This window comes from Echiichthys vipera, assembly GCF_963691815.1.
Source record: "Echiichthys vipera genome assembly, chromosome: 17".
In the NCBI taxonomy this organism is placed as follows: Eukaryota; Metazoa; Chordata; class Actinopteri; order Perciformes; family Trachinidae; genus Echiichthys; species Echiichthys vipera.
In genome coordinates, this window is record NC_139842.1 from 12,763,170 (window position 1) to 12,791,041 (window position 27,872).

A 27,872-nucleotide genomic window follows, 5' to 3' on the forward strand; every position below is an offset into this window, starting at 1 on the left:
CGAACCACCAGGACATCTGTACGGTTGTGATGTCACATCGGGATAGAAAGTGCAGTTATTCCCTGGCTGCAATGATGCAGAGAGTGCAGATATGGAAGGCCCGCAAAGTGCTGACCAATCGGAGCAGACTGGATTTTTTTGTGATGCGTTTCAGACAGAGGGTGAGTACAGGTATATTCAGACAAACAGTATGAGAAAAGTTATGCCTCTTTGAGAATTAAAGCATGTAAAAATGTTCTTTTAGAAACTCAAAACGCAAATATGAACTGTAAAATAAACATAATATGTCTCCTTTGACATTCAAGTGTAATGAACACATTTGTGTGATTCAAGACTCTAAACTTGTGGCCTACACTGAAAAAGGCCACAGGTATAATAGGAAAATACTGTAAATGCTGTAAGTGAAGACAGAAATGTTACAGGCTCTATGTTTCAGGTTTTTTGATTGATTCCTCTCTTCCAGTAAATGTGGGCAATTTTGTATTAGGGGTTCTGTTGATGTATGGGGGTGGAGATGAACATTAGTATTAGCTTACAGTACAAGGACAGGCAGTGTGGAAGTCAGAACTTCTCAATCATTCAGCTGCTTTCACAGTTGCGAAGGCAGATGTGGTGGTCAGCATGAGGACAGAGATGTCTACAAAACCCCGGAGAAGAAAAACAGCAGACAGTGAAATAGAGGGGTGTTATCCTTCATGAAGGCCTGTTGATGGTGATGAGCTGAGGGATGGCCATGAGGACAGAGAGAGAGAGAGAGAAAGAGAGAGAGAGAAAAAAAAAAAGAGAGAGAGAGAGAGAGAGAGAGAGAGAGAGAGAGAGAGAGAGAGAGAGAGAGAGAGAGAGAGAGAGAGAGAGAGAGAGAAGGGGAGTTTGGAGAGGAGCCGGGGACTGCCCATGGTGGATGGGCGGAGCAGTAAGCATGCGCTGAGCTGGCAGACTCTGGGCTGGTCCTGACGGGCTGGCTGGGCTCCGGGCGGCTGTCTGTGCGCTTCAGACGGTCTTGGGGGAGACTACCACCAACACTCAACGTCTCCTTGAGTGCTTAGAGATTTACATTTAAAAAGAAAGAAAGAAAAAAAGCAGGAAAGACACGAGGATAACTGCGAGAAAGGAAAGCACACAGCCCCACCTCGGCATCTGGAAAAGCACCGAAGAAGGAGAAGATCCTCCCCCCTCTACCCCACACCCCGTCGCCAACCCGCCCTATCTACCCTACCCACCACTTCGTGCCATCCCTCTGGTCTGAACTGCACTCCCACCCCGTCAGGAGAAGCACGACCACCCATAGGAGACCCCCACTTGACCAGCGTTGCCATTAAGCGATGCGCTTTGAATTTAGGAAGAAATCACCCATGCTTTTTTTTGATGCACAACACAACCAGTGGTCTTCTTTTTTCCTCAGCGGGAACAGTTAAGGTTACGGATTTGGGTGTTTACACTTTTTGACCGGTTTCCAGTGGCTTGGTAACATGCAGAATATATATCATCCCACGGCAACAGACAAGGCTGTCAGTCCATAGATCAGTCTGTATTTAAACAACCAGCTGTCACATACGCTGCGTTTGAGCTTATGTTTGATTTTTTTCCCATGCTTAGAAAGAATCCTGACAATGGTCTGGGAACAGACCGCCTCTCCAGACACCTAGAAATCTTTTTTTCGAGACGAAACAGCTCTATATTTCGCGTTTATCGAAGAAAAAGCGACAAATAGACGAGGAGTCATTTGACACCGACGCCGCTTGAGCCATAGGACTTTGCGTGCGAAGTTTGCACCGGGAAGAGGGGGGCCAAGTCGGAGATATCTCGGCCATATCCACGGGTTTTTCCCCTGTAAGGTAAGCGAGGAGCGACCCTTCCCTTGCATGTCAGTCGAGTATATTGTGTCTGTTGTCTTATGTGTCCACATTGGTCTGCGTGCGCTGTTATAATGTGAAAAATTGCTCGAGTTCAAACAGGGTAGTGACCTATTTTCAGAGACTCTCTCCAGCGGTGCGCCCATATCCTGCAGCCCGGACTCCCCACACTGACATATTCAAGGCCGGTCGTGGCGGACGTGCTTTACTGGCGGTTGTGCCATTTACGCACCGTGTCAGTACCAATTTCAACATGAGAGCGACCTTTTTTAATTTTACGCGTGTCTGCATCCTCTCTTGAATTAGCGTCCCCCCTCCTCAACCCTGAGACATTTTAGATCAGTATTCACAAATCCTGCCCTATATATGGGCGTTCATCACGGCTCAGCCAGCTGTTGTGCAAGAAGCAGGCTTGCACTGAGCTCTCTGATGTTCTGTCACAACATCTGATAAGGAGTTCAACGTCTACAGACCGCTGACATGCACTTAAAACGGTGGTGATGTATTGGTAAATAAACTGGGACCCCCACATGAAGTAAACATCCACGAAAAAAAGCATGGTTACTTATTTACTCTATAAGTATGCTATTATTTAATGCTGACACGTGTTACGTGAGACTTAATAACCTCTTTCCAGTGTGGTTCACACACTAGGTAACATCTTGCCATGTTATCTTTTTTGTTTAGACCTTTACTAAGTTAGTTGAGGCCAAGCATGTAGTGCAGGGGGCAAGGATGAGCACAGGCTCAGAGGCCTAGATAAAGAGCTATTTTCCTCCAATTAAGCAATTCCACTGTCCCTAAGCCTAATTGTGTGCACACTGGGACATGGTTTGGGATGGACCTTCTCCCCATTGGCTGCCTCCCATGGGCCCATTGTTCCAGAAGATGCCGGGGAAAGAGCTGAGCCCTGCCAAGGCAGACCTAACAAGCCCTGTGCTGGAGTGGAATAAGGCCTGATCATTAAAAAGCATTAGGCCACAATGCAGATCGAGGCACACTCAGGGGGCTGGATCAGAGTACCACGGCTGTATATTTCCAAGGTGACTGTGAGGGACTGTATGAACAATATAATACGTCGGTGCATTAGAGAAACCGTCGCACAGATATTAGATGAGACTGGAGGAAGTCTGGTTATGGGCCCACTGGACCTCACTGCGGGGAAGAGGAGCAGCAAAAGAGGTCGCACAGGCTTTGTGCAGAGGGAGGACTTTGACCCCCCCCCCCCCCCCCCCTCCCTCCTAGCTATTTAATCCATAACCCTTGTCTGAACTGTGAGCACAGGTGCTCCTCACATCCACAGCCTGCTCTCCACAATGTTTATTCAATCAGCTGATCAGTTCAGCCGCAGGTCAACTATAACATTCATCTGAAAGAAAAAATGGGGAGAGGCATCTATCACCACCGGCACACTGGTTGTTCAAGCAATACTTCTTTTAGACAGCACTTAGTCACTGCGGAGAAAAGGCTCTCAGCGCTATCATAAAGCCAGATGTCCGCTGGGGTCCAGCTGTGCATCCCCGTGGTGGCATTCCACACTCTCAGAATGTGCGTGCGTGTTTGTGTAGTCCGCCTTTTTTTGCTGTACATTTCCCGTCCTGACTGCATGCTCGGCCAGATGTAGGTACTTGGACAGCTGCTGGTCGCAGAAAGCTTGCACAAGAGTTTTGGTGAGAATATGTCACCAGCTCGCTTCATCTGCTGCAATTAGTACGCGAGAAGATATACCATGAGGTCATCCAATCAGGGGTGTTGTTTGTCACCTTGCCAATGTTTCTGTGCCTGAAAGTTTTGCCTCGCACCACAACTGTGTGACATCATAGCACCCTGAGGTCCCAAAGCGTGTGAGGGTAAGGCAGCTGCTTTATGGTGGAAAAGGTGGACCCTAATGGCATATTCCTGCGTCAGAGAACAACCACGAGGCATGTGGTAGAGGGATGGTGGGAACCCACAGTGCACTTGTACTTAATGCCTTAAACCAGGCTAATAAAAGTTCACCGCATCTAATGTAAAAAGAAGCACGTTCAGTTAATTCTTAGATTGCAAGTGTGGCGCCACAAAAAACCTCTCATCTAAAATCCACAACAGTAAGTTTTGTTTTTCACAGTGTTGTCGGCCTGTTGTGGGGCCACTGAAATATGTTTTCCATCAGAGGAAAAAAACTTTGAGGAGGACGAGGACTGCTCCCAGTAATTGGATGGCATGTAAGTGGTCCAAACTACAGTGGGAGAGTCTGTGTGAGTGTTTGAATTGATATCACAGCGGGGTTTCATAGCTGCTGGGGATTACGGTCAGGCTGAAAGGCAACTCAACAGCAGGGGATGGAGGATTATAGTGGTCAGTGAATGAGGCAGCATGCAGTGAAAACAAGGCACCTGATGCACACTTACATTTATATTCACAGGGATAAGAGACACTTTTAGATCCCTGTGATGGATATGACCTTTGAGCCTGAAGAGCTGGGTGGCAATACGATTTCTAATCAGACAATTTGTCATTCACCCATTAGGGTGCTCGAGAGATGAAGTGTGACCACAACATTAGGTTATGTCATGTTGAATGAAGTTGCACATCCGGAGCTGTTGACCGCTGATTGGTCTGAAAATGTCAGAGGAGATGTATGAGGTAGACAGATGAAGCAATGTGCCCTTGCAGTGGAATGAGCTTGGCAGAGGATGTGGTGTATGACAGGGGTTTTTAAAGTCTGTGACTGTGGGCCTCTCGTCAGGCAAAGCTTGGAAAAAAGGCACCTCTTCACCTCCCTTAGTTTACTCGCTTAGTTTACTCGCTTAGTTTCGCTCGATTCCTGGATGCCTATAGGATTATGATCATTATGTTATGTGATCTCATAGACACTCAACAAGTGAGTCCAGATAGCTTTATATTGCTTTTAAGACTACACCAAAATCATAAAAAAAATGTTTGTCCTCAGGCATTTATTAGTTTCTGAATGAAAATTCCTCCCAAACTACTGTATTACTTAACTATCTCTTTAACCAAATCACACACAATAAGGCTATTCTATGTGTATCTTTTGATAATTAATGTAATATTTTTTGGTTTATGATATGATGCAATGGTCGGTTTTGAATATTATATTTACTTGTACGTCAGTCCCATGGACACTCTGATGTGTCACAATGTTCCTGTTAAAATGAATGATTTGTTTTTCATTATCAATTCTTCTTCTATAATACCATCAGATTGCCGCGATTCAGGTTCACAATCCACACATTATTACTAATCACTAACTTGACCTTACTTTGTAAATCATTTTTGGCAAATTCTCCGGTTATTCCGCGGCTGATGTTGTAAACGAGTGGATTTTATATGAGCTACAGGGCTGCAGTCATCAATGTGACTCACTAAACTCATTGAAACAGAGCTGCTTCAATGGCTCAACTAAGGTTAAACTTGAAAATGACAGGGGATGACTCTCTCAGCTCTGTGCATTTTTTCGACAAAATACCGTATCACTAATTATTGCCATGTGTATAGCAGTGGAGGTGACGCACTCATACTTTGGAGTGCTGCAGTGTGATGTGTCCATGTGGGGTGACGGCCAGACTCCTGGACCCATACATTAAGAATAGACAGAGCGGATACAGAACTTGACTCACACTGACTCGCAAACTGAAGGAGACCAGTGCATACCGCTTTGCTCCCTGGCTGGCCGGGCTCATGGAGCGTGCATTTTTCTCCAGTTAAACTGTAACCACTAATCACCTCACGGCCTCACTGTTTCCTCCTGGAGCAGACCATTCCTGAGTCCCCAGGGTGGGTTAAAATGCCCCCTTGGGCAATATATAGCTCTACCCTTTTTAAAATCACCTGTATGGGACATCCCAAACGAGCACAGGCCTCTTGCTCTTTCTGTGAGGATGTGCCACGGTGAAGTTTAGGGGTCAGTTCCTCTGTTGCAAGTCTGCAGGCCTGCATTTCCAAAATAAACACAGACAACTCAGTGCCTCACTCCAGCTACCCCACCCTACCTCTTCTCATTCTCTTTAATGCTTCTTCTGTGCTCCCTGCTCAGCGTTTCTATCGTGAGAGACTTTCAGCTCGCAGAGCCCTTTAGACAATATGCAGACCATGTCTGGGGCAGGGCACACTTGACGAGGAAAACTTAAAGAAAGAATACAGAATTGACGCCAAAACTTAGAAGAATAACAGCCATAAAGGAGCTCAAGGGGTGGAGGGAAAAGAGGAAAAGCCAGTTTTAAATCAACATTCTTTAAAGGTCCCACTGTGTAAAAAGTGAGATTTTCATGTCATTTTTTTTATTGTAAAGGACGTAGAGTCAAAAAAATACTGTGAAGGTATCAAAACACATACAGAGAAATTCCCACAGCCGTATTCAGAAACTGTGCCTTTAAATGAGCCATCAGGACTTCCTTAAGGTTTTGATGTCATAACTATACAATATATATAGGTAGAAAGTGCCACTAGAGTGCAGTCAAAGTCATTCCCTGGCTCCAATGATGATGAAAGACCCGGAAACGCTGACCAATCAGAGAAGACTTTTTCTGGCAGAGGGCGTAAAGAGACAGACACTTAAACAGAGCGTTTCACACAGAGGGTGAATACAGGTATATTCAGATAGACAACTTGAGAAAAAGAATGTGTTTTTGAACATTAAAACATGTAAACATATTCGAATAGAAACCCCAAATACAAGTATGAACCTGAAATTTTGCAAAAATTGGAGCTTTGATATCACTTATAGGTGATAATAAACTTTGATGTAGCTGAGGCTTTTATGTGAGGGCTCACTTCAAGGAGCCGTGAGTTGTACGGTAATGTGCTCACAGCAACGCAGCTTAAGTGGAGACACAGCTGGTTTGTATTATTATTTACTTGCTTGGCCAACACCCTGAATTCTCCAAGTTTACCCTCAATAGCCCGACAGCAGTTTAGTATGCCTGAGGTATGCATGTGTGTGTGTTTGCGTGTTTGAAGAGAAAGGAAAGGGAGGAGGGGCTCTGCCTGTAAGTACGGGTGAGGAATAACATGCTGAGAAGGGAGAGACATGGGAGAGGGATTGATGGTGTTTTTTAAAGAAGGGGATGAGGGAGAGACGGGTTAGGCATTTCTGAGGCTCACATAAGGCTCTCAAGTCTGGGCCTGGGCCCGGCTCCCTGTCTGGGCATATCCAGTCCTGTCAGCTAGCTTCCAGACTTTGCCCCCTTCACCCCCACCTCCCCAACTGCCTGGAACTCCATCTCCTCCTTGCTTTTAGCTAAGCTTCTGCTCCCTCTTTTCCCTCCGTCCCTCCCTCGCATTTTCGTCTCCCACTTTCCATGAGCCCCCAGCTTCATAAGTGACGTTTACATTATATAAGACATTCTCCATCTTATACATGCAGTCAAAGAGAGAGAGAAAGTTTGGCCTGTAAGTGTTTACCTTCTCTGTGGTGTTGTGGAGATGTTGCCAGCACTAATTTAATTCATATGTACCGTGGCTGTTTTTTTTCTAATGAGGGGAGCCTTATGGAAATGTTTTAAGTTTGGGGTTACATTTTGTGAAATAAAGACTTATTTTGACCTCGCTGTTTTTATTTGGTTGCTAAAAGTTTTAATAATTGACTTCCATCTTCAATAATGACCAGTAACTATCTTAAGAGAGCCTGTCTCTCAAATAGTGCGTCTGATTGCCTCTAAATGCCCTTTCTCCTTGTTTGCTGGGGTCTCAGTAAATAGTGCTGTCATGGTGAGCATTGCTGTTTCTTAATTGATTCTAAATGTCAGTATTGATTCAGGACGGAGTATGTAAGAGCATGGGTATTGCCTTGACCTTTAGCACTAATTGAGATCCTTTCTAAGGCCCATTCTGCTCAATGCCGCCGGTATACTGTATGGCCACGGCACATTTATCAGTCCTTGTTGTTCAGAGTGTTTTCGCCAAATCAAAAGATGAATCTGCTCCAGATCTTTTTGATTCCAACAGATCGCACCCACTCCAACAAATTTAAATCAAGAGTTTGGTGCTACTCCATTTTACAGCATTATGCACAACTCTGTCTGTCGCCATCTCACTCGCCCTCCATCTGTCCCTTTGCATCTGTCTCTCTGCTCTCTTTTTCTGTTTCTCTCTCTTGGATGGAGCCGCAAAGATAAAAGCTGTAGGGTGGAGCCTGTCACTTAGTTGAACTAGAATACACAAAATACAGAGAGAGAAATGGAGAGGGAGGGAGATAAAGGAGAAAGAAGACCATCATATTGACCTTGTCATTATGCCAGCCATGGTGGGAGGGGAGGGACACGGGGTGGAGGGTTACTCAAGAGAAAACAGGCGCTTCATGTGAGGAGGGAGAACACAGGGCGGCCGTTAAGTTGGCACAGCCTCACAAGTAAAAGACAACGCCGGCTTTGTGTGTACATACATATGTGAGATCATGGTGAGGGAAGCAGAAGGGCTGAAATGGAGGTATAGCAGACAGTATGGGGGGCACACCCACATTTAAAGGAGCAGGAGCTTCTTGATTACCCTGCAGTGTGTATGCCCCCCAATGCACACACACACACACACACACACACACACACACACACACACACACACACACACACACACACACACACACACACACACACACACACACACACACACACACACACACACACACACACACACACACACACACCACGTCACGTCACTTTGTCTGCTAATTGCTCTCTGCTGTTTTGTATTTCTCCCTCTTCCTGTTTTCTTCCCCTCTCAATATGCTTTGGTTTTGGAAGACGAGCCGCTGCCCTGTCCCTTCTCTCTGTACATAAACACACTTGAGCACACATATAAACTAACAAACACACACCAACGGACACTCCCTGTCTAAAACACATCTGGCTCTCTGTGCCCCCACCCCTTGTTGGCTCTCTCCTGAGCAGCACGGCTGGTGCACAGGTGTCACCCAGCCCTCTCCAGGGACAGGGAGTGGCCATCAAGTTATTCTGAGGCAAAGAAGTAGAAAAGTTAGGACACTTTAGACATGTCCGTAGGCCTCAGCTACCCCACACGCCGCTAAAGAGCACATCCATCGACCCACCCCATGTGTTGCCCCCAGCCTCCCTGAGGCCGTGTTGCATAAAGCTGTTGTTGGGATCATATTACTGAGGCTATTGTATAAGAAGACTTGCTTCCCAGGGAGTTTACTGTGTGCTGTTGGCTTATTGAGTTGCAAGCAAATGAAAGTGGCTGGGGTCACTGTGTAAAGGCGAAAGGGGTTTGTTTCTCATGCGTGTGGTGCCATAATATTCCCGTCCAGGAAATGACTGTGAGACAGGCGCACCCCTCCCAAAGCCGTACCACAGCGCTCTGAACTGGTCTGAACTCCACAATACATAGCCAATATGCTGTGTGTGTGTGTGTGTGTGTGTGTGTGTGTGTGTGTGTGTGTGTGTATACATAAAGAGACTGTACAGTCAGTGTGTTCATGTGTGCATGTGAGTGCCTCCATACCTCTTTCCCTGATCTCTCATTGGGAGGGTAGACCACATTGGCCCAGCGACTGCTGCTGAAATATACCCTGGCTTTGCTGCTTATCGTACCACAGTTTCCATACTCATGTCACCCCTATTAATCTGCCCCCAGCTTGCTGTTAACTGTGTGTGTGTGTGTGTGTGTGTGTGTGTGGGGGGGGGGGGGGGGGGACGACAAAAAAAAGAGATTTCTGGACCTCCTCCCATCCCCTCCTACCCAGTGGCTTAGAACTGGTGCTGGGTTTACACCAGTGAGGGAATATAACAGACATCTCCTATTGAGTTCAATCGCAGCTGCTTTGTACATTCATTTATGTTTTGAAAGGAGTTTGAAGCTGTGCTGGTGATTCACAAATATATGTATATGACTTATATACATCATCAAGTTTTTGGGTGCACACCTGTGTACTTCATATTGGTCTGAAGCCATCTCTAAAGGCTTAAATCCTAAATCATGCCCAGGGATTTAGGGAGCGGCCTGTGTGTGTGTGTGTGTGTGTGTGTGTGTGTGTGTGTGTGTGTGTGTGTGTGTGTGTGTGTGTGTGTGTGTGTGTGTGTGTGTGTGTGTGTATGTGCGTGTGTGTGTGTGCGTGTGTGTGTGTGTGTGTGTGTGTGTGTGTGTGTGTGTGGGTGTGTGTGTGTGAGTGCGTGCGTGCGTGCGTGCGTGCGTGCGTGCGTGCGTGCGCGCGCAGAGGGAACCTGGAATTTTAAAGATTTAGGCAGGTGCCAGTGCTTTGCATTCCTAACCTGACCTTGTGCTCATTTCTTCTGCCTTTAGGGGCGGTATGCCCCTGTAAAGCCTGCAAAACAGGGGTGAATGCCTGTGTGTGTATACCTGCATGCACATCTGCACATAGAATTGCAAGGTTTCAGCTTTAAGTTTGGCCCTTTTAAAGGTCCTGTACTATAAAAAAGTGAGTTTGAAATTATAAAACAGGTTGAGGTGCCATATAAATACCGTGAAAGTATCAAAACGTTCAATCCACAGAGACATGCACACAGCCGTATTCAGGAATTTACTATTACTAGTCATTCCCCAGCTGCAATGAAGGTGCAGAGACGCAGAGAGAGCAGTTGCAAAAGACACGGAAACGCTGGCGATCAGAGCTGACTGGTCTTTTTCAGGAGAGACCAGGATCAGTCTTTGCATTCATGCATCTTTACAGGGATTAGCATACCACTGTATATCCATTATGTACCCACAGTGGTAACACATATCATCTGTACTTTCTCAGCGAGGACATACAGAGAAAAGGAATATTTTGTTTGGAGAACAAAATACCTCCAGAGATTATGTTAAAATGCTAGATCTAACAACGTTTCTCCTCCACAAATATTACTTGAATTTCATACTGCCAATCTAGCTAGTTAGAATAATGCTAATGTTGCTGTGAGTCAGCTGGAATGACAGCATTTAGTGTGGGAGTAGCAACGGACCATCACTTCCGAAACACAGACCCTATCCAGCAAAACAGACACAGCTGGTTAGTGGGCTGACGAGAGGGCAACGAGCTGGGATGTTGTGCTGTTCGCTCCTCCAGAATCAAATCCATTCAGAAGTCCCACCGGCACCTTAAAGAGAACAAGAGTCAAAAATAACCCCCACGCACCTCACCACAAGCACTTAAAACAAAACATGTTTACCCCGAGTTTACTTGTGAATATGCACTGTAAAACAGAGCTGTTAACTTTTATCGCTGGCCGCCTCAGACTGTTGTTTTTCCCTCCCTCTCTCATTGGCGTCATTTCATCTTTTCTTTCATTCCCCCAACCTCTCTTCTTTTCTCTTCTGTTGCTTTCCTACTGAGCGTGGTGCGGTGACGCCCCTGCTTTGGCTGGCGAGCCGACTCCAGACCCTGTGATTGCGCTCAGGAGTCAGAGGATTGCATCACTGCCTGTGTGAAGAGGCCACAGGAATGGACTGGAAATGGGGAAGAGAACGGTAGAGAGGGGGGTGGTGGTGGTGGTGGGGGGGGGATCAACGAAGGATAGGAAGAGAGAAGAGTAATGATGGGGATGTACCTGAGGAAGTGAGGAGGAAGTCAAGAGGGAATAGGGCTGAGGGGGATCATGCAAGTTTTTGTTTATTTGGAAGTGTGGCAGAGCAAAGATGAGAGAGGAGGAGTGAGGGTCGGAGGAACAGCATTCAGTAGACTGCAGGAGGTAGAGAGGCCCAGCAGAGTTGGTGGAAGGTCAAAGTAAGCCAGAGTGGAGATGTCCATCAAATTTCCAGAGTGCAAAGAGAAATACATACTCCTCCCCTCTTCTCCTCTTCCCCCTCTCTTCTCTCCTTCCCTCTCACGGATGGTGGTAGGCCTCCTGCTGCGTTCATTGGTTTCCCCGCCGCCAATCGCTGCACTACTAAACTGCAATGTTGTGAAATGCCCCACGTTATTGTAAGAATACTCACTACCCTTCAAAGCCTTCAGTACCATTGTGCGAAGTGCCATAAGCATTAGTGCTGGGTAGGTTTACTGCTTAAACACTCTTGAGTCAGCGTCCCCTGGAGGATAAGCCATTTGCCGCTGATTGCTGTCCTGATGCTACAGTATAGATTAAAACTGTTTTAGTTGATTAAAAACGTATGTATCTGATTATGAATGGGAGTAGGTGGGAGAAACACTAACCGGTGACTCGAACCACATGTTGTAACACGTGGCCCCTCAATCACATACTGTTCATGTCATATAGCAGCTACTAGGGAGTCTAATAAATTGACTGCGGCTTGGGGGAAGTCTCCAAGCTTCATGTCAACGTGCAGCTCTCCCCCCTACACCTGCCTCTTCTCTTTTTTATTTGTTCTGTCAAAATAGTTTGGTTGATTGCTTTTAACGCAGAACAGATTTTCTCATGATGTTTGCACACTCTGTTCCCTTCAAATGAATTACAGGATGAAAAACAAATTTCAGGAGATTTACACATCAAAAAGTCAAATTCTTATTCGCTAAAGGCAAGAAACGTTATCGATCTGATGATGCATGCTTCCCCTTGAAATTCAATCCATCCCCAACCCCCACCAAATGTCAAGTCAGGTCACCGTGTCGCGCGATAATCCCCTGGTTGAGCGGGTCATAAGGCTTACTCACACAATGTGAAATCTCAGTCAGATGGCTGTTTATAGATGATTCCAGGCCTAACCTCGCTATACGGTTGACTAAGTGGAATTGCTGTCATGTTGTCTGTCTGGATGCTGTTAAGATGCAATGTCTGCTGGAGTGTTTTCTGTCAAATTAAAGCGGACGTATAACGCTCATTTTCAGGTTCATACTTGAATTTTGTGTTTCTACTAGAACATGTTTACATTCTTAAATGTTCATCATTTTTCTCATACTGCACCAATGGATATTTTCATTATTGATTAATCTGACAGTTATTACATTTGTGGTCTATAAGATGTTTTGAAAAATGTCCCGTTCCAGTTCTTTCCCGGGGCTCAAGGTAACAACTCCAAAGGTATTATTTAGTCCAGCAGTTATAAAAGCCAAAGAGAAGCTAGACTCATCAAATATTTGGCATTTTTGCCTGAAACAAAATTTAAACTATAAATTGATTATCAATATCTAATCAGTTATTAATGAATTTTCTGTGGATTGACTAAATCCCTACGCAATTTTGGCTCTAAGTGCATGGCATCAATTTTATTTTGATATTGAACAGTGCCATCTTTGTATGTTGCAACTTGTTCATTTTTAAACTAAGGCACCACTTAGACACTTACACCGAGGTTCAAGTTTACTCAGCTTTGTACCTAAATGTCCCATAATTCATAACAGAAAGTTTGGAAATCTAGGAAAGCTAGAGTCAGACTGTTCATACCAAAGTTTGCATCCTAACAGAAATGTTAATGTTCAACACAGAGAGATATCACTTTGAGCGTGTGCTCTGCCTCAATCATGTAACAGTCCCTGTTGACAAGAAACCACAAGTACGACCCGCCCTCCTCACTCTGTGCCTCCCTCTCTCCCTCCCTCCTGGCACCTACCCTCCCTGCCTGCCCTCTGCCTGGAATTCCTCAGTGTCTGAACGCTCTGGCTGGAGGCCATCGGTAGCTTGCTGAGAAGCTTCCTGTTGCACTCTATCCCTCCTTCAATCTGCCTATCCCTCCTTTTTTTCTTTCCTTCCTTCACTCTCTCCTGCCTCATGTGCTGTCTTGGATTTTTCCCTTTCCTTGCTTCCTTTGCATCATTATCACTTGCTTTTGCATGCTCACACTAATTTCCCGGGTGATATATTCATATTCTCTAAAACTCTAAAGGATCAAGTGACAATCTTGTGCTTATTTCTCCCTGGGTTGAAGCATGTGAACACACGTGTCACTCTGTCTGTATTGCAGCTGTTGTGACTCCAGTGCTTTCCTTCTCCGGTTCTCCGTGCATGCTGCTATTACATAATCCTGTGTACTATCCTGTGTGTGCGTTTTTTTTTTTTTGCAAAGGGGTAAAAAGAAGGGGGGGGGGGGGGGGGGGGTTACATTGACAGTATGAAAAAAGTCAGTGAGTTATCTTTATTACAAAAAATTATCCTGTACAGATGGTGTGAACAGAGGAAATAATAATCTGACAATTAATGTACCATTAAAGCCAGGGTTACAGTAATAGGTGAGAGAAGATTGAGATGGAGAGTGGAAGAGAAAAACAAGCTGAAAGAGGAAGTAGAGCATGTGAGAGAAATATAAAAGCAGAGAATAGAGGGATAAAGAGAGAGAGAGGTGGAGGAGGAGGAGGAGTGGAAACTGAGGTTTCCTGTCTGAGCAGGCGGCTGGCTGAAGAAGACACAGGCACAACAAAAAAACCCTCTCAGCTGTATGTGTTTGTTTGTTGAGTGATCTATAAGGGCTGAGGGGTGGATGGCGTATGCAGGGGCTGTAGCTTGAATGTGTATGTGTCAGCGGAGGTGGGATCGTTCAGCTATTACCTCAAGAAACGTCAGCAATGACAGAAGTGGAAGTGAAGTGTTCCCTTTGTTTTCGTGTGTCTCCAATCAGTAACAAACATACTGATAACTGGATATTAACCTGCCTCACCTTAGTCTAATTGTCTTTTTCATTGTCAGTGATAATGGATGAAACCCACTCTGAATAATCTCACCTTTCTTTGTAAATTTTAAGGAAAATTGCAAATGGGAATCATTTTACTTTGAAAGCTGCAAATGCTTTGATCACCTAAATCCAATTATTCCAAGAGTATTGTAAACATAAACCTGCTTGAACAGTGCCAAGTTGTTAACTCCTTCTTTGCCCAGTTACAGATGTAAAAACCCAAATGTCAGGGGTCAGAGTTCACACCGCACCCACGCCTCAATAAGTGACCTTTGACCCTTTGCTCCCCACCTGGTGGATGGAAAAACCAGCAGGTCTAGACATGAGTCATGCTGCAACTGCAGGTCTTTACACATCACTGCTAAACCGGATAATTATAAAACCTAATGGAAACACATTTACTAAACAGAGTTGTTTACCTTTAGTGCATTCAATTTGGTGACTGCAATACTATACTGGTGATTTAACTTTGCAGAAGATGTTGCTAGAAGATTTCTAGCTCTTGCGAGTATAGCCCTGAAATTGAGAAGTGCATTTTTGAACAAAAACATCGCTAAATATTTTTGATAAGCACACTTTTTAATAGACTGTTAAATACTAATGACTAACCTATGCACTAAGCAGGACATTTTACAGTTACAAAAATAAACAGTTCTTTACAGCAAATTCTTGTCACTTATGAGCCGATGTATAAAATTTGCAATAGCGTATATATTGTTCTGGGCTGTATATTGTACCATTGCTCCACCCTGATTGAAGGGTCACAAGGGCACGCCAGGTTACACTAGATGGCCTGTTGAGACCTCTAACAAAGGTTTATCAAGAGAGAGCTATGATGCCAAGTGCCCGACTTGAAGTGAAATTCCAGTGAAAATTACCCCAGGCTCTTTTTAGGCAAATACACTCATCAAATAAGCCATCGAGACATTTATTTGCGTGTATGACCTATTACCGGAGATTTCCCGGAGAGGTGCTAACAGCCGGCGGCGGCTAACACTGATTACTTCGTGCGGCAAGTTGAACTAATTAAAACAGCTATTTAAACCACTAATACTGCTCCAAATAACACCAAACCTCTACAGTAGCATGGCAAGGGTCCCTACAAATTAACCAATCGTATATTACCCAAGAAATAAGGAAATATCTTTGCCTCCAGTCTACCCGTAGCCAGTTGCTGCACAGTGGCATTCTTCTTCAAGCACGCCTTCTTTGGGTTCTTTGGGTCAGAAGCTCTTCTAGGAATTATGAAGTCGTCCTTTTCTAAATGTTTGCTGCAGACAGAGTAATCCCTCTGCCTAAGCGTCTCGGTCGATGTCTCAATGTCCAGATCTAAAACACTAAGCCACTGGTTTATCAGAGCACGGTCATCGTACCGCAATGGCAGCCTATAAAATGTTTTTGGGTTGTAAGCTTTCATTTTTGTTTCTCATTTTGTAATCTACTTGAATGGACTTTATTACGAGACGAGCTGGTACCGGTCGGAGTACGTCTTTCTTAAGTCTTTCAAAACATTCTTTTAATAAACTCTGATGTCACTAACTACGTTGATAGTGCTTCGGTTATTGTGTAAGGACATATCATGCTACTGCAGAGGTTTGGTGTTATTTGGTGTGGAGCAGTATTAGTATTTAAAAAAGTCGTTTTAATGCGTTCAACGATGCCCCAAGCTAATCAGTGTTAGCCGCCAGTGGCTGTTAGCATCTTTCTGGGAAAATCTCCAGTAATAGGTCATACATGAAAAAGTGAAAGAGTGTATTTGCCTAAAAATAGCCTGGGATGATTTTACAGCCCTAATTTTTTGCTAGCCGACAGCTTTTGGAGCTCCACAACAAAAGCCCCAGATTGGAGGAAAATCAGGGTGGTGCTTGCTGCTCGGAGCACTAGCGTGATTTGTGAACTTTGTTTGTTTGATACTGACTCACAAGGCCCCCTTGATCAGACACACTGGGTTTTTAACTGGTCAGTGCTGGTAGTGTGAAAACCACAACAACTTTAAGATTTTTGACACAAGACAAGCAAGTTGTGTAGTTTGAACAGAAACTGACGACTGCACATGCATGGATGAATACTAACTCTCTATAAGTAGGCCAGAACTTCCTGTAAGTAAAGTTTTATCACAGCATGATTGTTCAGTGTGTTAAAACTTTGTTAAAGCCCTTCACACTGACACATCACAACAACAATATCATAAGCTGTTAGTCGTTCCCACCGCATCCTTTTTCTCTCTGCGTTCTGTGTGTGTGTTTGTGTGTGAAAATGAAAGAGAGTGAGTGAAGCTCTCCAGGGAGAGATGGCTTGCCTCCTACAGACCACCTCCCAGGGTCACAGCAGGAGGCAGATTAAGTTACAGCCAACCTCAGAGGGAGGTCGCACAAAACCTGTATGCACACACACACTCTCTCACTCTCTGAAACCCTCACAGAAGATAAAATATTAAACAATATGATTTCATAGCCTGCAGCATTATCATCTTATACTGCACAGCTTTGATACCCTTTGATGCTTTTTGTTGGCTCTCCAGGAGTCTGAGCCGATATACGATCCTTCTCAGATCAGATCAGACTAAAGATCAATCGGTCAGAGAAGGGTGGAAGGTCAGCTCTGATCCATGTGAGCCTAGCCTCAGAGCATGGAGGTGTTGAAACACATAGCCCCTACTTTGACCTGATGTTATACCCCCCCGTGCTACCTCACCCATCGACCAACTCCCACACCCTCCAACCTCGACCCAAGTTCACCCCCGGACACAGGCACCTTATCAAAGGGCGGTTTCCTGATACAGTGGGGTGGATGTGGGTGGGAAAGGGTTATGCCGGTGACGGAGGTTGCTAGAGAGAACGCGCACAAACCTCTCTTTCAAGACTCTTCTTCTTCCTCCTCCACTTCCTCCTCCCTTCATCCTCACCCTCGTATATCCTCACTGTGGCCCCTTTGGTCATCCCTCCTCTGCTCCTTCTCTCTCTGCTGTGCTGTGTTTACCCTGAGAGAGAGAGAGAGAGAGAGAGAGAGAGAGAGAGAGAGAGAGAGAGAGAGAGAGAGAGAGAGAGAGAGAGAGAGAGAGAGAGAGAGAGAGAGAGAGAGAGAGAGAGAGAGAGAGAGAGAGAGAGAGAGAGAGAGAGAGAGAGAGAGAGAGAGAGAGAGAGAGAGAGAGAGAGAGAGAGAGAGAGAGAGAGAGAAAAGGGACAATGCAGCCTTTCAGAGAGACTGTCGACCCCACGGCAGAGCGAGGAAGTCTGCATGGGGGCCAGCCAACACCCCTTCCACAAACTTCACAGCCATCCGCCACTGAGCTTTACACACACACATGCATATCACGCCAACACTCCTTCCTTCACTGTATCATTCTTTTCTCTTTTCTCGCCACCATTTTTCTTTCTCTTGCATTTCCCACAAACCCCCTTCATGACCGTGGCTGTTCGGAGGATGTAGTCGAGATGCCGTAAGTTCGTTCCAAGATCCACATTAGTCACTTCCCAGCCAGTCTCTGCTATTTCTTCACCAAGAAATAATCTCAAGGGTGGGCGGAGGTAAATCTAGAAGTGGGGACGAATTCACTAGAAGCTGCACTAACCCAACTCGACTGGGAACACACGAGTGTGGTAGGGACCGCCTTGGGTTTGGTGGGATATTGTAGGTACCTTATGACCTGCTGAGTTTCTCGGAAGTGTTTTTGTCGTATCTGTTCCTTTGTAAAAATCTCTTCGAGGATGCATACGCTAAGAGGTGAATAACAGTGTGAGCTTTCATCAAAAGCCCACCAAAATGACTCTTCTCCAGTGCACAATGTTTTATTCAGCGGATGTTTTCCTTCATCCTCGTGGTGTCTGAGGCTGTTTCGGGTTGTGACAAATAGATCACGATAGATTCCATGTATACAAAACAACATCATCAACATCCCAGTAACAGAAAATGATATGCTATACTACAAAATAAAAGTACTCTTAGTTGATACAAATATTACACGACAAATATATTCTGTATTTATGGTTGTTTATTTTTATCATGTAATGTTTTAAGATTTTTTTTAGCCACCTTTAATCTGTACCCAATAATCAATAAATAAAAAGGTTGATTACCCATTTTTCAATAAACACTGTTCAACTTAAATCCCTCTTATTTGAGAACCAATGTAAGTTTGTCATTATTATAGTTAGTGACTAAATCTTTAAATGTACATTTTCTTTCTTCAATTCACCGGCCTTTATGTAATCAAAAAAATTGTACTTATGTCCAATATTATTTTTGTAATATTGTAAAATGTTTCAGAAGTATTCATATGCTATAGGGCTGCAATTTACAATTTTTTTATTTATACATTTTTCATTTGAGGATTATTATCTAGATCATTGGATTAATTATTTGGCTTATAAAATGTCTGAAAATACTGAAATTTGATCAAAGATAAGATTACAGAGTCTGTGGTGGTGTCTTATAATTTGCTTGTTTGATCTGACACATTGTTCAAAACCCAAAGATATCCAATTTACTCTCATAAAAGACAAAGAAAAGGGGAACCAGTGATGCTTTGCCTGAAAAGTGGGTTAAATGATCAAAAACTCAAAAACTATCAAAACTGTTGCTGATTTATTTTCTGTCAGCAAACTAATAGATTAATAGACTAATATATTTCACCTCAGCCCACCTGAAATATTACCACTCATGACACGCAAATACTTACAAAGTAATAAGATTCAACACTAAAATAAATGACTTGCTAACATGGACACTAAACTGAAGCTAACTGCTCATTTAAACTGCTATTTCTCCTTCTCCAGCAAGCTGAATGATACCAACAATGCTCTTTATTGTAATATGGGGGAAAGGACATATTTTTAATAAATTGGCTTTATAGTCTATTATGAGGGTTTGGTAATGGTTTGCACGCGGAGCAGTTGTCTGAGAGGAGTTTTTGTGTGTGGAGACCCCTGTAGTGTCTCTCTGCTCTCACAGTGAGAGCTGTAGTATCACATGATTTGAGGCGCCTTAGTGATTTATATTCCAGAGTTATAGGCATCCAAAAGGTCTGTAAAGGCCAGTTTTCAGTTTGTCCCCTCAGTTGATAGGAGTAGGATTTATAGAAAGGTTAAGCTGATTCTCAGTGTGTGCCCCAGGGTAAGGGCTTTTACTCGATTAAAGTGGATGACAGGCGATTTTCTGCTACTTTAGCCAAACAATAAAGCCAAAATTCTTGGCAGGCTGTGTGGTGGGAGTTACAGTAAGTCAGTCATACGCACCCAATCCAGGCAGAAAGAAACAGAGATGTGGTATCAACCACAGCTCATTCTAAATGAGGATCATATCCGCTCTGACGGATCTACAGATGTTTATTTTCACAGCTAATGGCAGTGCTTTTCCACATAACACAACTTCCTGCTCAAAATGATCATTAGAGAAACTACCGGTTATACTTCTTTATCATTACATAATACTCCTGCGTTTAACTGATGAATATAATCCATTTAGCATGTGTCGAGGAATAATGGATAGATTCAGCAAAATCGGGAATGATGGAGTTTTAGCGCCTGTCTCTTTAACCCCCCGCCTTAAAAGGTCTTCTCTGATTGGTCAGCGTTTCCGGGTCTTTGGCATCTGTGCTCTCTGCGTCTCTCATTGCAGCCGGGGAAAAACTGTAAGGGCACTGTAGTGTCACTTTCTACCGATATATACATATATAGTATTTCCCCAAAGCTATTTCAGTCAAAAGCAACTCGACTTGGTTATTGGTTTAGGAAGACGTTTCACCTCTCATCCAAGAGGCTTCATCAGTTCATGTACGCAACTGACCAGGCTGGGAGTGGTCCAACTATCGGGTGTGGAGATCCAGGTAGCTGGACGTAGGTGGATCTCCACACCGAATACAGTTTCTGTGTGCATTTCTCTGTGGATTGAGCATTTAAATACTGTCACAGTATTTTTGTTTTATAATTTTTTTTAAAGTATGAGACTATATGAGACTTTTAAAGAATGGGCACAATTTTTATCCCGTGTACATTGAAGGAGTTATTGGTTGCTCTAATAAATCATCCTCTCCATACTGAGATCCCTTCTTAGAGCAATTCAAATGTAATTTCTGAAGTCAAGATCACGATGGATTGGTGGGTCATGTGTTTGCAAGTGTGGTCTATAATCAGATAAATCAGATGGGATTTTCTTTCCCAATATGTTTCTCTATTTGCATGCACGTATATACAATATATATAGATATAATATGTGTACGTATATACATCAACACAGAAAGATCTTACGGATAATACCATAATGCTGCTCTGTATGCATCTTCATACAGTATGTTCGTCTGGTTGCATCAGTACGTATGTGTATCATCATCCTCTTATCTATGGCTAATTGAGTCTTTACACCCCCCTCCCCTCCCCTCCCACGAGTGTGCGTGTGTATGAGCTGGTGGCCATCCCTCATTGGGCTGGTGAACCTGGTGACCTCTCTGCTCCGTGCCTCCCAGACACAAGGCTTTCTCATGTGGCCCCTGGCCAGTCGCTCTCAAAGCCCACCATTCACTACCAACTGTGGCTTCTGTGAGTGTGTGTCAGTATGTGTGTGAGGGAGAGAGAGGGAGGAAGAAGGGGGTGAATTTGTTGAAATTACAGTTTGATTAATAACGTGTGTGTTTCTGTAAGTGTATGTGTATGTGTATGTGTATGCGTATGCGTATGCGTATGCGTATGCGTATGCGTATGTGTATGCGTATGTGTATGCGTATGTGTATGTGTATGTGTGTCTACACTCACGATGCACACTGGGAGCTATTCTACATGAACTTGAGCAGAAATATAGTGTGTAGTCGGAAAATGCTTTGTGTGTGTGTGTGTGTGTGTGTGTGTGTGTGTGTGTGTGTGTGTGTGTGTGTGTGTGTGTGTGTGTGTGTGTGTGTGTGTGTGTGTGTGTGTGTGTGTGTGTGTGTGTGTGTGTGTGTGTGTGTGTGTGTGTGTGAGAGGCTGGTGAGAAGGAGCAGTGAACCTGAACACATTGTGTTGAATGGAGAGCTTGGCGTTAAACCAACAGTACTGTATTAGCACCGCCTATATGTGTGAAGTAGTGCATGCTGAAGGAAGAAGAATAGACTCAGCATTTGTTTACATTTAACTTGAAATGATCTTTCTGGTGTGAATGTCTATACTTCAAAAAATAGGATTTCTTCCGAAGGATTTGCTAAATATTATTTACCATTTATGATTGTTTCTGATACCTCACACCTGATCTCAATTCTTTTGACTTAAGGGGTTCTACGGTTTGGTTGCGTAGGTATTTGCTAATTTCGTTGCACGGTACAACACGGTGATGCTGGGTCAGTCTGGTGGCAGAGGAAGACTAAACCTAGAACTCAAAATGACAACTAGATGAAGCAGCCTGCCCATAACCCTCAGGCCGGGTCCAGAGGTCAGTGTGTTTAGAGAAGGGAGGAGGTGGACGGAGTAGGTGCAGCTGGACTTGAAGGCCCGGGGGGGTTGCCGGTTGGTCTCAAAGGTCCATGGGGTCTGAAGGTGCACACTGTGGGGGTTAGGGCGGGGGTGATGTGACAGGGTGCAAGGGCCAGCGGCTGGCCGATGGGTGGGGTTAAGCAGGGCTGGCGGTGAGGGTGACCATCTGGATTGGATTGTAGAAATTCCTCAGGAAGAGTGTCTGAGTAAAGGTCAGCATGGAAGAAGAGGAGGGGGTCACTCAGATCTTTATGCGTGTGTTTATTTTTCTTTGGCTTACTCAGTGTTTCAGTTTATGGTCAGTTTACCATTGTTGGAGAGTATTTACCCAGTGGGATTGTGGAATGTGAGATACTTTTAACAAACTTTCACGTGTGAAATATTGCAGGTGTGAGAATCTATCTTCTGCAGCCTGTCACTGTCTCACATCGGATTGCAGCACTTTGTTGTATGTGTGAAAATATGAAGACCAAAGCATCCTACATTGACCCCACTCGGCTTAACTCTTTCCCTCTGTGACTGTTTGTGCAGGTGGGAGGTAGGCAAGCTGTGGTTATGCTGTCCCTGGACGAGCCCCTGGACCTGAAGCTCCCTCGGCAGGCTAATGGGCGGGACAGAGGGTTGCGCTCTCCCCAACTCACCCCGCTGCACCCCAAGCGAGCTCGCCAGCTTCGCATGGCAGACGATGGCACCGCAGTGATAGAGCCTGCCTCGCCAGCATCTCCGCACACAGGTAGGCAACAATAAAACATGGTCTGAGCTTGCTAACCTGCTCCTAGTTACAATGCTGATGATTAGATGTTGATTATTTATGTTTGGAACAGTGGTAGACCAACTGATCAACCAACTTTTCCATCCCTAGAAATGTATCGTATCGTCATATCAAATCCCCCAGGTGAGAGGTCTTCTTAACAGTTGTGTGTGTGGGTGGGTTTTCCTAGGTGTGCAGGTGGTCCCTCATGATCGGACAGACACCCCCACTCCCCCTGCAGTGGACCTGAGCATGTCTCCCTCATCCCGCCACACCCCCACCTCTCCTGAAATGACCAATGGTAACTACGTCCCTTCAGGGGTGAGTATGACTAAACCTACACACACATACATACAGACCTACACACCGGTACAGCTGTTCCACTTAAGCCTTTATTTTGCCTTTATTTTGCCCTCCACTACCTCTGTTGTTTTCCCTCCCCTCGTTCACCTCTGAGCTGTTGAAAGAATAAACACTGTCTTCAATGCAGTAGTGAGTTGCCAACACTTTCCTGTCTACAGCGGAGAGTGACTCAGCCTGCTGGGGTCAGCAAGTCAGGAACAACATCGGGTTGTGTCACACTCTCCTTAAGGAAATCAGGCTATGCAAGGGTTGGGAGGCTACTCTGTGTGTGTGTGTGTGTGTGTGTGTGTGTGTGTGTGTGTGTGTGTGTGTGTGTGTGTGTGTGTGTGTGTGTGTGTGTGTGTGTGTGTGTGTGTGTGTGTGTGTGTGTGTGTGTGTGTGTGTGTGTGTGTGTGTGTGTGTGTGAGAGAGGTGTGTGTGTGTGTGTGTGTGTGTGTGTGGGGGGGGGGGGGGTAGCTCTTATCAAACACCACTTGTGTCTCTAACAAGTGCCTTTGTGCAACTCGGACCCAGTGGCCCCACTGGCATGACATGTGTGTAACTATGCGTGCATGTCTGTGTGTGTGTGTGTGTACATGTATAATCAAATTTAAAATAAGGTACAGCCATGCAGACCTCACGCCGCCAATCAATTCCCTTGCAATTGAATTGAGACACGCTGGCTGGGACCATTCAACCACCCCACACTTCACTATATATAGTCCTAGATACCCCCCCGACCCCACTAGTACACACACATCACACTTTACAGATAGGTTGCTTTCTGTCCAATGTTACTCCCTCTTACACTCGCATAAAGTAAATGCTTCTCATATAAGCCGTGCACAAAGTGATTCCCTACACGCCAACTTATGTCCCATATTCCATAGTACACTTTTCATCAAGACTCCTCTCTGTTTTATGCTTGAGCTAGTGTGTGAGCGTAGGCGTGTGCGTGTGTAAGCCGGTGCATTAGCTCTTTGAGCCCCAGTTGAGGTTCAGTGAATTTTGCAGCTCTCATGCTGAGCTTGGGGATGTAGGGAGGTTTTGTAGCACACAGCGGGGGTGACTACAGGAGAAAAAGTGAAGTGGATTTTTTGAAGGAAACTCGAAGAGCAGCAGTGCTGCACTCCATTGACAAAAAGAGGCCATGGCAGCAGGTGAACAGTCAGGAAATTACCTTCTGTTTTTTTTTAACCACTTTTCCTTGACCTTGATGAAAAAACATCATAAAGTCAAGAAAAGATGTGGAGGAGAATTCATAAGGACTTAGGAAATGACAACCACAATGTTCTACTACATAAATACATTATTAATATATCATTAATGAGAAAAATGTGAATTTCGCCCAGAGCTCAGCTGTGCTCATTATGCGCCAGGAACAGCAGTGAACAGCATATCTTGATTAGTTAAGTTCCCCTTCCATGTCAAGCCTGTGAATGTTCTCATTTGTCCAGGCCATCGTTCGCCCCAAAGCAATTTCAGTCAAAAGCAACTGGACTTGTTATTTGTCCAGTCCCAGCCTGGTCAGATGCGTACATGAACTGAGGAAGCCTCTGGATGAGAGGTGAAACGTCTACCTCGACAAATAACCAAGTCCAGTTGCTTTTGACTTCCATGTCAAGTTTATAACTACAGTTTTTAGTTTTGCTGCCTAAATGTTCCACAGTATTTGCGGCAGTGATATTACTGTGCGCATGGAAACATTTACATTTACTGAAAGCTTATTTTCTAATCATTAAAATAAATGGGTAAAGAAATCATTTAAAAAGCAACATAGCCAACAGAGACTGGTAAGGGGAGCGAAATGTCCTGACAATTAAAAAAAGGGGCATATAAGACACTATGTTTTTAATTTAACATGTTTGAAACACAAATTAATTATTTGCTCTGATTTAGAGACAAACACCTTATCATTATGAACCGCTGCATGGTGATGCATTGCTTTAAATGTTGCTGGCGCAAGGAATTGTGGAAGGAACAGCATTATCTCCCTTCCTTTCATAAAGGATGGTTTAGTTTATCCTATGCTACATGAGATAACAAAGGAAGCACTAAAGCCCCTTTCCTTATCACTTGAACAATTTAACCGGCTCTTATCATGGCTGCCACTTATACTTATACTAAATACTTCAGGTTTGTTTTACTCAGTTACGAAACTTCCTGAACGAAAGGACTATTCGTCCATAGCCCATCAGTACCCATTTTTGTCATCCAGCTGATGGTGTATTCTCAAGTATGCCATGTAGAGAGTGCTATCACAGCATGCATCCGAGCATCATACCTTCACACAGTCATCATTTGGACTGTGATTTTGGTGAGTATAATGTACGTTTAAGGCCTTATCATGTAACCACCATGTGTCTTATGCCATTTTTCTAGGGTCTGCTGTATTTTCTTGAAGCACATTACATTAAACATGAACTATTGCATCTTATGTGTGCAGTTGATTGACACCTTTTGCTCTTCTTCTCTTTTTCTTCTGTTTGTTTACCAGAATTCTCACATCTCACAGGCCTTTCAGTTTTTCGTGCCAATCGGAGCAGGGACGGGACTTCACCTGCCATCCTCCATGTTCATCGGCCAGACGATCGACAAAAGAGCCTCTCCTGACCTCTCAGCAGATGAACAACTGGCCTGCCACTGGAAGAAGGTAAGACCCAGAATGTAGAAGAAAATCCATTTTTTTTAATGCTGTTGCAGCCAAACTAGGATCAGTTCAAAATAGCTTTATCATCACAATTCATTTGAAATGCTGAATTTTTCGCTCCTCTAGTGCCATCTTCTCTTTGACTCCCTGCAAGACCTGGTTGACCATGTCAATGACTTCCATGTCAAGCCTGAGAAGAATTCAGGTTACTGCTGCCACTGGCAGGGATGTGCTCGCAAAGGGAGGGGTTTCAATGCTAGGTGAGAAAATCATACACTTGGATAATTTATTAAGTGTACATATCAGGGGGGAATCCAGGAGGAACTTATTTTTGTGTGGCTGCAGGTACAAGATGCTCATCCACATCCGCACTCACACTAATGAGAAGCCCCATCGCTGTCCCACCTGCAACAAGAGCTTCTCACGCCTGGAGAACCTCAAGATACACAACCGGTCACACACAGGTCAGTGGTAGAGACACACACAGTATGTCAAAGCTAAAATCAATGTTTTTTTAATGAATGAATGTGTGAATGTGAATGAATTCTCCGGATAACTTCTCCTCACTGCAGGTGAAAAGCCCTACATTTGTCCTTACGAGGGTTGCAACAAGCGCTACTCCAACTCCAGCGACCGCTTCAAGCACACGCGCACACACTATGTGGACAAGCCCTACTACTGCAAGATGGTGGGCTGCCTGAAGCGCTACACAGACCCCAGCTCTCTTCGTAAGCACATCAAGGCCCATGGCCACTTTGTGGCTCAGGAGCAGGGCTCCCCAGGTGGGGTGGGCTCCCTGCTCAGGGGGAGTCAAGGTGGAGTGCTCGCTGTCGAAGGGGGGAAGGATTCCGAACTGTCCTATGTGAGTGCAGCCCACATTATCATCCCAGGGGCAGCGGCTGCTCTTCTGGGAGGTCATGCTCTGCAGGGTCTAGGTGGCGCCCTACCCCTGTCCCCCCTCAGTCCTCGGCCCCTGGACCTCAGCACGCTCGGTTGCCCCGGCTCACCTCCTGGCAGCCTGGGAGGCACGTCCATCCTATCCTTCAACGGCTCCCCGCTGGGCTTGGCCAAGTCTCATCTGCTCTCCCAAGCTTTCCCCTCCCAGGCCCTGGGCCTGCCGATGATGCCCATGCTTGGAGCCTCGTGTGAGCGCAGGGCCCAGAGCCAACAGGCCAAGAAAGGTCGGGGGGAGGAGGCAGAGAACGAGGTGGCTGGGGGGGTCCTGAACCTCTCCACGGGATCCCATGATCCCCTGTCATGGGTGGTCATCCCCCCAGGCACTGTGGTGCTCAAGCCAGCTGTGGTCAACTGACACACACACACACACACACACACACACACACACACACACACACACACACACACACACACACACACACACACACACACACACACACACACACACACACACACACACACACACACACACACACACACACACACACACACACACACACACATTCCAGAAGAGCTCAGGGGGTTGGGATGGGAGGGTGAATGCCATAGTGAGGGTATGGGTGGTCAAGGATGATAGGGATTGGCTCGCACAATCAATTCCAGGCAATGCATTTCAGAGAGAGGTTGGAAACAAAAAAAAATAGAGAGAAACTCATCAACCCTCAATAAGCAAAACAATAGATAACAGAACACCTCACAAGAAATTAGTGTACAACGCAAGCCTCTTGTATTGATGGTAAACTAAACTTGGGGCCTAAGAACTCTGTTCAGGAACCTGTATGGCTCACAAGGCCTGCTAATGGGCTTCTCTTTGCGCTTTTATTTTGTATTTTATTCTCAATTCATTCCTGTTTCCTGAACGTGACAGTCTTAGTGCTCTGTGTTCTTACAAACGTCCTGATTCATTGATAAGTATTTATGACTGTACTTCATTGACAGTGTGCCTCCGGCTTAAGTGAGATCGATACACCATGAAACTGAATGACGCACTCACAGTTAGGCATATGTGCACACGATAGGTCTCCACTGTTGATTTTAAAGTTATGACCTATTTTTCACAGGCTGCTGTGATTAATATGACTCAGACAGGCTTGCCAAACCAAAGCAAGTGAACTCAAACTATCTTGGATTTGCAGTTTCAGCTCTGAGACAGTTCAATTAAACACAGCACTTGATAGTGTCAACTGGTTATAGTATTGAAACCTCAAAACTGCTGCTAACCTCTCAGCTCCCCCAGTGTATCATAAACTGGGTGAGAGCACTTTTGACAATCTGTCCCCAGTTTGGGGAGGGTAACCAACATGGACCAGCCTAGTCCACCAGACTAGTGTGCAAGGCGTGCAGACTAGGGGCTTTTAAGGCACAGAGCG

At 44.9% G+C, this 27,872-nt stretch overlaps 1 protein-coding gene across 1 annotated transcript; it reads left to right on the plus strand.

Annotated features, from left to right (window-relative positions):
- Positions 1-970: 970 nt before the first annotated feature.
- Positions 971-27,013, plus strand: glis2b (GLIS family zinc finger 2b). Its single transcript, XM_083931549.1, has 7 exons — positions 971-1,835; positions 22,334-22,535; positions 22,744-22,874; positions 25,393-25,548; positions 25,672-25,805; positions 25,891-26,009; positions 26,118-27,013. Exons 2-7 carry the CDS (start codon positions 22,358-22,360, stop codon positions 26,855-26,857), a joined length of 1,458 nt encoding a protein of 485 aa, XP_083787675.1. The 5' UTR covers positions 971-1,835; positions 22,334-22,357; the 3' UTR covers positions 26,858-27,013.
- Positions 27,014-27,872: the final 859 nt, after the last annotated feature.